The 12,468-nt window shown below is 46.3% G+C and overlaps 1 protein-coding gene across 1 annotated transcript in view; it reads left to right on the top strand.

Moving 5' to 3' along the window:
- The window catches only part of Psap (prosaposin), a 34,018-nt gene that overhangs the window by 14,795 nt on the left and 6,755 nt on the right, over positions 1-12,468 (top strand). Inside the window, exons 2-7 of the mRNA XM_090346503.1 lie at positions 3,342-3,475; positions 5,182-5,256; positions 6,939-7,064; positions 8,452-8,652; positions 9,018-9,161; positions 10,733-10,789. Of these exons, the coding sequence (XP_090202629.1) occupies positions 3,342-3,475; positions 5,182-5,256; positions 6,939-7,064; positions 8,452-8,652; positions 9,018-9,161; positions 10,733-10,789 (737 nt within the window). The remainder of the gene's footprint in view (positions 1-3,341; positions 3,476-5,181; positions 5,257-6,938; positions 7,065-8,451; positions 8,653-9,017; positions 9,162-10,732; positions 10,790-12,468) is intronic.

Raw genomic sequence — 12,468 nt, 5'->3', positions numbered from 1 at the left:
GTAGTTTTCATATTGAGCATCTATAAATAGGAACAGCAGCATCTGCCTTGTTATTGTGAGTGAAGTAGAGCCCTTGAGAGACCTTTTTGCCTACCTCCACTCTCACACGGCCCCTCCTGTTTTCTTGGTTGTCCCCATTGTTGAGAGGTCCTCGTCTGCCAAGGTAACCCCTTGTCTTCGTAGGCCCTGTGGTGTTAAACATACTGCTTGACCTATCTCGCTGTTCAAGGCTCTGAAGTCTGGAGCTATCCTGAACAGCTTTGTGGTAGGAGGGAGTTGTCTCTTGCTTATTTGAAGACCATCACATTAGAATGTTTTCTCAGTTAATTATCTCCAGTTCCTTCAAGAACTCTTGGGAATGGAGGCCTGGACCTGCCTTCTGACCTCTGCTAAGAGCCTCCACATGCTTGTTCCTTCCTATGTCCCATAGCCCAGCAAATTACTGGGTTGTGACCTTACCCAATGTCCCAGATGTGGGGTCTTGCTCTTTAGTTTTCTCTTTTAGCCTGAGTGACTTTGGGTTGACCACTGCTAGTTTCATTTCCTACTTGTCTTTTATTTTTCATTTTTCCTTTTAGCCCTTCTTTGCTGCCACCAGATAGATTTTTTTTTTTTTTTTTTTTTTTTTTGCCAGTCCTGGGCTTAAGCTCAGGGCCAGAGGACTGTCCTTGGATTTTTCTCAAGGCTAGAACTCTACCACTTGAGCCCCAGCACCACTTCTGGCTTTTTCTCAGTATGTGGTACCAAGGAATCGAACCCGGGTCTTTGTGCATGCTAGGCAAGCACTCTACCACTAGACTAAACTCCAGGCCCAGATAGATCTTTTATATATGCATGTATGTATTTATTTTTGCTGGTTGTAGGGCTTGAACTTGGGGACTGGGCACTGTCCTTGGATGCTTTTTACTCAAGGCTAGCGTTCTGCCACTTGTGCTACAGTGCCACTTCTAGCTTTTTTTCTGTATGTGGTATCAAGAAATCGAACCCAGGGCTTTGTGCATGCAAGCATTCTACCACTAGGCTATGCTCCTGACCCTGCCACCAGATCTTGTTTTGACTTTTCTCTTTTTACGTTTTTTTTTTTCTTGCTTGCTTTTGTGCTTAAGGCTAGTATGCTTATTAAGCCACAGCTTCACTTCAGCTTTTTATGGCTAATTAGAGATTAAAGTCTCTTGGATTTTTCTGCCCAAGGTTGTTCTTAGAACTGTGATCCTCAAGCTGGGCACAGTGGCTCATTCCTGTAATCCTACACCTACTCAGAAGGCTGAGATCTGAGGATCTCAGTCCAGGGCAGTAGCCTTGAGCTGCAGAGCTCAGAGACAGTGCCCAGGCCCAGAGTTCAAGTCCCATGACCGACAAAAAAAAAAAAAAAAAAAAAAGCACTGTGATCCTCAGATCTAAGCCTTTTTAGTAGCTATGATTACAGTAGAACCACCAGTGTCCAGGTAGACTTTTTGTATTTTTCTTTTTTTTCTCCTCAGTCCTGGGACTTGAAGGCTTTCACAAGGCCAGCGCTTTGCCTCCTGAGCCATAGCACACATTTCTGGCTATTTTTTTTTTTGCCAGTCCTGGGCCTTGAACTCAGGGCTTGAGCACTGTCCTTGGACTTTCTTAAGGCTGGAGCTCTACCACTTGAGCCACAGCACCACTTCCAGCTATTTCCTATGTATATGGAACCGAGGAATCGAACCTGGGTCTTCATACATGCTAGGCAAGCACTCTACCACTAGGCCAAATTCCTGGCCCCACTTCTGGCTTTTTCTGTGTATGTGGTACCAAGAAATAATTGAACCTGGGGCTTTGTGCATGTTAGGCAAATACTCTTCCACTAGGCCATGCTCCCAGCCTATTTTACTCAAATTTTTGTTTCTTTTTTTTGTGGTTTATGGCCTTGGCACTGTCTCTGAGCTCTTCAGCTCAAGGCTACTATCCTACCCTTGAGCCAAGTCCCACTTCCCATTTTCTAGAGGTTAATTGGAGATAAGAGTCTCAGGTCCTTTTGTACTGGGCTGGCTTTGAACCTTGATCCTGAGATCTTCAGCCTCCTGATTAGCTAGGATTATAGGTGTGAGCTACCACACCTGGCTCAAATTTTTGTTTCTTAATATTGTTCTAGAAGTAGATTACAGGCATGAACCACTCAGCCTTCTAGAAGTAGATTTGCTGTTTTCCTCCTTGGTGCTTTGTTCACACTACGCAAGGAAGGTTCCTCTAACCTCTTCCCTGATTTGCACTTATGTTAAGATTTTTTTCATTAGTAAACACTAGTTGTGCAAGGGGATTTCATTGTAACATTTCTATACATGAATATAGTGTGTCCCATCAATCTCATTTCATTACTTTTTTTTTTTTTCTTTGCTGGTCCTGGGGCTTGAACTCAGAGCTTAGGGCACTGTCCCTGAGCTGCTTTTGCTCAAGGCTTGTACTCACTTGAGCCATGCACCGTTTCTGGCTTTTCTGTTTCTGTGGTAGTGGGGAATCAAACCCATGTACCCTAGGTTCCATTACTCTTTTAGACTCTCCTCCTCTTAAAACAATTTTAACAGGTTCTGTTGTTATTCTTTCATAATGTGTATAAAGTATTTCATCACATTCATCTTCATTCACCCTCTTCATTTATCCTCCCTGCTTCCCTCTCTGCTAGGCCTCAGTAGAGCCTGAATAGGTTGTCACTGTGTGTTTGTACACAGTGTGCCAATCCTAGGGTTTGAATTCAGGGTCTGGATTCTGTCCCTGAGCTTTTTTTGCTCAAGGCTAATGTTTTTTCTCTTGAGCCAAAGCTTTACTTACAGTTTTTTGGTGGTTAATTGGAGGTAAGAATCTCACAGACTTTCCTGCCCTGGCTGGCTTTGAACCACAATCCTCACATCTCAGCCTTCTGAGTAGCAAGGGTTACTGGGTTGAGCCACCAGTGCCTGGCCCCTCCTCTCTCTCCCTTCCCCCTTCCCCCTTAAGACTACTGCTCTACCACTTGAGCCACTGCTTCACTCTGGCTTTTTACTAACCACCGGAAAGCAAACTTTCCTACTGTAATTTTCTTAGCTGGGATGGCTATAAACAATGATCCTCAGACCTCAGTCTTCAGAGTAATTAGAGTGATAGGTGTAGGCCACCAGTGCTGGCCTCCATCTGTTGTTTAAAGTCGTTGAAGAAGAAAAAGCAGACCAACGACCCTGCTAGTCCTTTGACTTAATAGCCAGACAAGCAACGGTGTGGTTTCTGCTTCATAGGCTGGAAGAGCCAAGTGTCTAGCATCAGGCTGGAGTTGTGCTTGACCCTAGGAAAGTAGGCCATTTTGTTGGAAAATGGGCCACCTCCTCACATTGATTTTCCTTTTATAGCTCTTACCAGCCCTATCCCAGATCCAAGAACATGCTCTGGGGGCTCAGCAGTGCTGTGCCAGGACTTGAAGACTGCGGTGGACTGTAGGGCAGTAAAGCACTGCCAGCAGATGGTCTGGAGCAAGCCCACGGTGGTAAGCACCCCTCCCAGACCCTCCAGACCCCTCCCTGGCTCCCTAGACTCTCCGGTACTCCTTGTTCACAGAGCTCTTCGCTTGCTTGCCTGGTGACCTTGTATGACAAGACAAGCATGACCTGTCATTGGATGTGCTTAATTCACCACAAAGTAAATGAGGTCCAGGGAAGAAAAGAACCCATTCCGTTAGGCCATCTGCCTGTTGGTGGCAGATAGGATGATATGGAGATAGGGCCTTAGGCAGATAGGGCCTTCGTGTTTGTTGCTGTGTATGGCCCACATTGCTTCCCCAACCTTCCTCTGGATCCCCTTCCTATCTAGACATAGGCTAGTGAGTCTGTAGTATGGGGACATGGACAGAGCCCAGCCTTTGTCACTCAGGGCACAAAGTAGTATGTGCTAAACTAACTGTTTAAGTCTTGTTATTTATTTTTCTTTCTTACCTCTCTCAACAAGCAAATCCTGAGATTCAGAGCTTAATAGCTATTAAAATTTTGTTTCTACCTATAACCAGCCTGGGATAGATACTACTGGTGCTACTGTGAGTCTGGGAAACAGTGTGAGGGGATAACCTGGCATGCATTCTATGTGCATCTTGAGTTCCATGGAGACCCAGCTTTGCTGCTGTACCAGGAGAAAGCAAATGCTGTTCCTGGCTTGTCCTGGGATGTGCTATTTGTCACATGGGACAGGCTGAGTTTGACAGGTTGAGGTTTTGTTCTAAGTTTGTCAGTGGCCTCTAGCGCATCTTTAGTAAGAAAGTTGATTATTAGTACCACTTTAGAAATAGATTCTGAATTACTCACTGGGAAATTGGTTTAGTAGTCAAATCAATTTTAAGATTTTAAAGGTTTTAAGGTTTTAATTTTCTTTCAGTCTCATTTTATGTTATTTATTTATTTATTTATTTATTTATTTATTTATTTATTTATTTTGCCAGTCCTGGGCTTGAGCTCAGGGCTTGAGCACTGTCCTTGGACTTTCTCAAGGCTAGAGCTCTACCACTTGAGTCTCAGCACCACTTCCGGCTTTTTTCTATGTATGTTGTACCAAGGAATTGAACCCGGGTCTTCATGCATGCTAGACAAGCACTTTAACCACTAGGCCAGACTCCTGGCCCCTCAGTCTCATTTTAAATACTACTTCTTTCCAGGTTCAATGTGTGCTGAGTGAGGAGTTAGGGCTTCGTTGAATGGTGGTCTCAGTGCTGCCTGGGTCTCTTTATGTCATGGTCCTGTGCATAGGATTACCTTGACATGGTCTGAAGATTTGAATGGCTTTCTCTGAGCTCATCTCTGAACTCTATTCACAGCTACCCCTTACCCTCATTCAGACATTTTAGCTCTTATCCACAGATCATGAAGGGAGCCTTGGCACACCTCACAAGAACTTTGAGAACCAACTAGAATTCTGTGGTTTCTGACCTGGGTGTGTGTCCTTTTACATGGCATAGTTGGCTTACTGTTTGCTCCTAACTGCAGAGGCACTCATACAAAATTGATTTCTACCATAGGTGCTAAGCACTCATTGCTTATCACCCCTGGCCTCCCTGGTGATGTCCTGCTGGTCAGGCACTAGATTGTGACAGGGAGCTATGGCCTTGATCTCTACCTCATCAGAGCCAGAAAAGGGTGTGAGGCTATGTGGGATGTGAATTGGGCCCTTCAAATCCAGATCTCTACCTGTCATGTCTTTTCCTTCTAGAAATCTCTTCCATGCAACATATGCATTCAGGTCATCACCGCAGCTGGCAATATGCTGAAAGAAAATACCACTCAGGTGAGCGCTTCGGGGTTGGTGCAGCCAGCCCAGGCTTTGGTTCCACAGGAGAACCTTGGCCCTGGGGGTCCACACAGGACTATTTGAACCCAGGGGTGGCAGATTTCTGAAAAGGGCCAAGTGGGAACTATGTCAGGCCACCCAGTCCATTTACCATCTCCCACAGCTGTTTTTGTTGGATTTTGAGAAAAGGTTTCACTGTGTAGCCCGGGTTGGCCTCAAACTCAGTCCTCCTTACTCAGCCTCCTGAGGGTTGATATTATAGTGTGCACCAGAGTGCCTGGCCACGGTCGGTCAGTCTGTCTTCCTTCCTGCCTTCCTGCCTTCCTGCCTTCCCTCCCTCCCTCCCTCCCTCCCTCCCTCCCTCCCTCTTTCTTTCTTTCTTTTCTTTCCTTTCCTTTCCTTTCTTTTCTTTTCTTTTCTTTTCTTTTCTTTTCTTTTCTTTCTTTCTTTCTTTCTTTCTTTCTTTCTTTCTTTCTTTCTTTCTTTCTTTCTTTCTTTCTTTCTTCTTCTCCCTCCCTTCTTCCCTCCCTTCTTCCCTCCCTCTCCCTCTCCCTCTCCCTCTCCCTCTCCCTCCCTCCCTCCCTCCCTCCCTCCCTCCCTCCCTCCCTCCCTCTCCCTCTCCCTCCCTCCCTCCCTCCCTCCCTCTCCCTCTCCCTCCCTCCCTCCCTCTCTCTCTCTCTCTCTCTCTCTCTCTCTCTCTTTCTTTCTTTCTTTCTTTCTTGTCGTGGGGCTTGAACTGTGGGCCTGGGTACTGTCCCTGAGCTCTTCAGCTCAAGATACCACCCTATCCACAACACCACTTAATTGGAGATAAGTGTCTTATGGTCCTTAGTGCCTGGGCTGGCTTTGAACTTTGATCCTCAGATCTCAGCCTCCTGAGTAGCTAAGATTATAGGCGTGGGCCTCTGGGCTCAGCCCAGCTACAGTTTTTTTTTTTGGGGGGGGGGTGTTCATGGGCCTTGAACTCTGGGTCTGGGCACTGTTCCTGAGCTCTCCAGCTCAAGGCTACCTCCATACCTGGAGCCATAGCACCACTTCCCATTTTCTAGTGATTAATTGGAGATAAGAGTTTTACTATCAGTCTTTGCTGCCAGGGCTGGCTTTGAACTGCCATCTTCGGATCTCAACCTCCTGAGTAGCTAGGATTACAGATGTGAGCCACAGCACCCGGCAGCCTCAGTCATTTTAAAAACATTAAAAGAGTGCAAAGATGGTGGAGGAGGGACGGAAATGGGGACCATGACATGTGAAAGGGTATCAATGTGTGGGAATTAAGGCACCATTTATCTGGCAAATATCATGTAACCCTTCTATTAATTACAATAAAAAATATATTTAAAAAAGGCAAAAAAAAAGTGTAAAGACTATTCTCCCTCAGGCTATGTAAGAAATAGACTGGAGGTGCTAGTTTGCTGATCTCTGGACTAAATATTAAAATACAGTTGAGATTTATCGACATTGGTGAGTGTCTATCAGTTTGGCAATCTCAGAATTCCCTGTGCCTTGGGCTGTGGATAAAAAGAGACTTGTTTTTAGTTGTTCATGGAGCTGATGGGGCCATAGGGAAGTACTGGCTCCTTACTGTCCTTTTTCCTGAGGGTTAAGTTGTCTTCATTCTTCGCTGTTCTGGAGTTATTAAGGGCCTCTGATTCTGAATTTTGCCTTGTACCCCCTCACAGGACGAGATCCTTGGTTACCTGGAGAAGATGTGTGATTGGTTTCCTACTCCCAACCTCGCATCCAAATGCAAGGAGACAGCTGATTCTTACCTTCCTGTCATCTTGGACCTGGTTAAACAAGAAATAGTAAGGGGGAATGGGGGCGGGGGAAAAGGAGGGGAGAAACAGGCTCTCTCTTCCTAGTGCCTCTAGCCCTAAGGGGGGTGTTTGAAATGTAAAGTATGTTCATGGCAGATAACTTATGTGTGGTCTTTAACTGATGTTTTGAGCAAGCATAGCTTGAGTTTGATTTCAGTGTAGAATTAAGGAGTGACTCAGGGCATATGATGGGTGTTCCTTCCTAGGAAGTATTCACTACCTAAGTTATGTGCCAGAGTGTTTTCGGCAGTGAATAAAGAGCTAGCTTTGAAGGGCCCCGAGGAAGGGGAGTGTTTGAGAAACTGTCCCAAGACAGGACTAAGGTTTGGTGAGGTAAGCCTTACCAAAGTCATATAAGACCTGGTGGGCCTGGCTGAAGGGTTGCAAGTGCAGCTGGAGCCCTTGGAACACATGACAAAGGGTGGTACTGTGCACAAAGGTGCTTTTTCTAAAGGGAGCTGCAGTGGGGGCCTAAGTGGGTTGCCCACAAGGTTGTGAAATTGTTTGGAGGTGTGATGGGGATGGTAGAGATGGCTGAAGGATGAATGCACTGGTCTTGCTTGTGGAGAGGAGGGAGAGAATATAGGGACTGTCTCTGGGAAGATGATGGAATCACTTGTGCAAGTTGAAATGGAGGGGAGCAGGTTGTGTGGGTGGAGTAGCATCAGGACAAAATTAGAGATGTCTATGAGATAGTACAGGGGTGAGTCACTGTACGAAGTGACAGCTTATGTACTCCATGGAAGGCCCCTGACCTGTTGGGTGATATGGCCGTGGCTCAGAACCCCTGGCCTTTTTCCACCCCCAAGTGAGGTTCATCTTTCTTGAAGGAAGAGCTTGTTGATAATTCAGGGGCCTGCTGTGCTGTGTGGCTAGGCGCAGGGATTATCTTTGTGGGTTTTTTTTGTTGTTGTTTGTTTTGTTTTGTTTTGCCTGTCCTGGGGCATGAACTCAGGGCCTAGGCACTATCCTTGGGTTTTCTCAAGGCTTGCACTCTACCATTTGAGCCACAGCACTTCAGGCTTTTTTTGGGTATGTGGTACCAAGGAATTGAACCTGGGGCTTCGTGCAGTCTAGGTAGGCACTCTACCACCTGGCCCCAGGAATTATCTTTTTTTTTTTTCTATGTATGTGGTACCGAGGAATTGAACCAGGGTCTTAGCGCAGGCTAGGCAAACACTCTACCACTAGTCCAAACTCCTGGCCCCATATTACCATTAATATTCTTTCCAGGTATACTGAATAGTTTGAGTTTAAACAACAGTTGCACATTTCTTTTTTTTAAGAGATTTCAGGATGGACTAGTCAGAGGCACCAGGTGGTCTCTTGTTTCTCATGGAGGGGTGGAGTCTCAGCTGGTTTTTCTCCCCACCAGAGCAATCCTGGGACAGTGTGCTCTGCACTCAACTTCTGCCAGTCTCTGCAGAAGCACCTGGCAGAACTGAACCACCAGAAGCAAATCGAGGCCAATAAGATTCCAGAAGTGGATTTGACTGGAATGGTGCCTCCTTTCATGGCCAACATCCCACTCCTGCTGTACCCTCAGGACGGTGCTCACAGCCAGCCCCAGCCCCAGGTGAGTGAACGACAGTGTGCACCTCTAAATACAACAATGGAAACGGGGCCATTCCCTTGACTTAGCAGTTTATGAGCCAACCCCTGCTCCCCAGGTGATTGTACCATGCCATTTCTAAAGAGTGTTTCAGATGCATGAAGCTCGTTTCCCCCACCCCCAGACTTTTTTGATGTTGGGAATGGAGCCCAGAGCCTTATGTAAACTTAAGCACAAGCTCTACTACAGGGCCATTCTCTCTTCTGCCCATATTACCATAATGAATTCTCAGGAGACCAGAAGACTAGTCTGGAGCACTGTGGCCCTAGTGGGTGAGGTGCCCGAGTCCTAGTCTTGGCACAGCGGTGTCCTAACTGCCTTCTCCATAGTCTAGCGGAGATGTCTGCCAGGACTGTGTGCACATGGTGACTGATATCCAGACGGCCGTGAGGACCAACTCTACCTTCGTCCAGGGCTTGGTGGAGCATGCCAAGGAGCAGTGTGACCGCCTAGGGCCTGGCATGGCTGACATGGTGAGTTTTTGCTCCCTAGGAGTGGAATGGAAAGGTAGGGGAGCCAAGAAAGACTGATTCTATGCCCCCCCCCCCCCCAAAAAAAAAGCTGCCTGGAGTTCAGTTTCCAGCACCAGTACAAAAAAATCCCAGAATAAGCTGGGTGAATGCTGATGGCTCACACCCATAATCCTAGCTACTCAGGAGACTTGAGATAGTTCTTGAAGCCAGCTGGGGCAGGAAAGTCCCTGAGACTCTTATCTCCAGTTAATCACCCAAAAGCTGGAAATGGAACTATGGTTCAAGTGGTAGATCACTAGCCTTGAGAGGATAAAAAGAAAAGAAAAACACTGAAGGACAGTGTTGCTTAATTCTAAGTATGCTTCCACAGAAAAGGGGCTGCCAGGAGAGCTGAGTTGCATAATACTCACTGGAAAACCTTCCTCCCTTAGTTATGTGGACACAGAAGCCTACTTTGATATCCTCTTAGTTGGTTTCACTTCTTCTACCTTGTTTGTATATCCATGAAATGGATATACAAAGCTGAAATGATATGCCCATCCGCCTGAAGAACTTGCCCTACTGGCATGCAGAAATCAGTTGAAATGAGCCTCTACTCTGGGGCTGGAGCAGCCTTCCTGGATGGGGAGGGATGGCCCTGAGGGAGAAACCCCGTGTTTCTCTCTGTCCACTCACTTTCTTTAGGGTTGGCAGTCTCATCACCAGTCATTTACCTTTACCAAGAAAATTTGAGAGACTTGTAGCTCATTGAAGTATATTTGCTATTTTTAATTATTTTTCAATTATTTTATTAGCCTTCTTAATTTTCTCTTCAAGGAAGCATCACTTAATGACAGGTGCTAGTCTCTGAGAGTTTACTGGAAATATCTAACGTAATTGTAATCTAGGCTCCCTTGCTCCCTCCCTCCCTCGCTTGCTCGCTCATTCTCTCCCTCTTCTTGAGCCACATCACCACTTCTGGCCTTTTCTGTGTATGTGGTACTGAGGAATAGAACCCAGGGCTTCAGGCATGCTAGGAAAGCACTCTACCACTCCTGGCCCATAAGCAGCTTTTCTCTCATTCTCTAAATTGCCACTGCGGGAGTTGAATGACCTTGGGGCAAGCATGGGCCATAAAATGGAGACAGAAAAATCTAACAACCTTGTGTTTTTAAACACTTCTCCACACAGTTCTTGTGGATGATAACTAAATCACTATTTAATCTTTTTTAATGTTTTTTTTTTTGTTTTGTTTTTTCTTTTTGGCCAGTTCTGGGCCTTGAACTCAGTGTTTAGGCGCTGTCCTTGGGCTTTCTCAAAACTAGAGCTTTACCACTTGAGCCACAGCACCATTTCTGGCTCTTATCTATGTACATGGTACCCAGGAATTAAACCAGTGTCTTCGTGCATGCTAGGCAAGTACTCTACCACTAGGCCAAACTCCCGGCCCATCACTATTTAATCTTATTAAATACATACCCATTTACTGTAGGGCATTTGTGTGATAGTCACTCTCTGGCCTTGTTGAAAATGGCTGGTATAGAGCTTTGTTATAGTAATGAACTTAACTAAAACTGTTTCTGTCCTTCCAGTGCAAGAACTATGTCAGCCAGTACTCTGAAATTGCTATCCAGATGATGATGCATATGGTAGGTAGCAGGGAGGGCCTTGTTAATGTTTGGGTTGAAATGTTTGTAGGCATTTAAAAATTTACATGTTTTTAGCTGCTTCCCCTTTTTATGTTAAGAGTATTGAGTTGGGCCAAACTCCCTGGTTAGCAGGCTCCATTTGCAGTCTCAGTCTTCACCAGTTCCCTCCCCCCAGCCCCTTCAGCTGATCGTGGTTCTGCCCTGTGGTGGCCTGGGGCCTGTTTGCCTATGCACGTGCCATCAGATCGCTGGTGTCTGGCTTTAACACTAGGACCTGTAGAAGCTGTCTTCCCTGTTAGGTGGGGGAATTGCTGTGGGGCAGCCTGTGTTTGGGATGGGACGAGAGCTCCAGGCTGGCAGAACTGGTCCTGTGCCCTGTTAGCAGGGCCACCTGTAGTTGCTCTTTGAGTCCCAGCTCATGCCTTGACATCTGATGTGTCCAGGAAGCAGATGACCTTCATGTCCTTGTAAGAGGTTGGGAGCACAGGTCATAGGAGTTGGAGCTGGCTGGTCAGCAGGCACTGACTGGCCTCTGATCTACCCTGCAGGACTGGAGCGGTAGGGTATGCTGCTCTCCCGTGCAGACTGCACTGACACTGATGTGCTTGAGTCAATCTTTCATACATGGGTTTGCAAAGCCTACCACCTGCTTCCTTTGTAGATAGATCTGTTGGAACCCAGTGACCCCCACTTTGTCCTTCCTCAGCAGCTTAGGCCTGATGACCTGCAGAGCCTAGCAGAGTTATTCTGCCTGCTCTCGTAGCCTTTCCAGGAATGGTGGTTTATTTGGGACTGTTGTTCAGGCTCTGCCTTTTAAAAACAGGTGAAGTCTTTTAACAAAGACATGTACCGAAGCAGCAGAAGGAAGCTTTGGCATGAAGTGAGCTAGTGAAGTGCTTCCTCAGAGCTAATTCAAAATTTTCTCATGATAAGTACTGTGTAGCAGGTTTTCTTTTGATAACTGCTGATAATCTTTCTACTTCAAAAATCATTTGGGGTTTCAAAAACCCGTCACCGGGTGCTTTTATATTTATGAGTTTGTACTTGAATTGCATAAAAGGTCCCCTAAAAAGTTCTTGTCCACAAGTATGCCCACAGTCTCCTGTGGCCAAGTGTGGCGCCATTTCCAGGTTTGCCCTTGAAGTGATGAAAGTCCTCTTAGCCACTTAACTCTAGATTTGTGCCATCCCTAGCTTCCCTTAGTGAGGCTCACTGAAGCCGCCGTTCCTAATGGAAACGGAAGTGGAGGGCAGTGACGAGTGGCCATCTGTGTGGCAGCCCCACAGCTGTGCTTTGGGAAGGCTAGGTAGGATTAGGCTACAGGGCTGCTGTCATCTGGGGCCCCCACTACAGTTTTTGGGCCTGGTTTAGTGCTGGATTTAGTAGGAATAGTGCACACACCAGTTGGGCAGTGCTCTACCTACCCCTGGAGGGCCCAAGTGGCTTTTGTGTACCGCAGCTAGTAGGAGCAAGGTGGGTGCCATCAGACTGCCAGGGTATCCCTCAGACTTTGTGATAGATGCACCTGGTTAACTGCCTGATTGTTTTAATTTTTCTTAACTGTTGTGTCCTTTCCTTTCTCTTATTTTCACCTCCGATTTCCTGGTTTGTTTTTTTTTGTTGTTGAACAGCAGGATCAGGTATGTGACAGAATTTGCTTGTAGTGATTTGCTGCTTCT

The sequence above is a fragment of the Megascapheus bottae genome, chromosome 15 (genome assembly GCF_031878675.1).
Source record: "Megascapheus bottae isolate mThoBot1 chromosome 15, mThoBot2.hap1, whole genome shotgun sequence".
NCBI lineage: Eukaryota > Metazoa > Chordata > Mammalia > Rodentia > Geomyidae > Megascapheus > Megascapheus bottae.
Note: the sequence above shows the minus strand (reverse complement) of the source record. Positions and strands in the feature narration are given on the sequence as shown.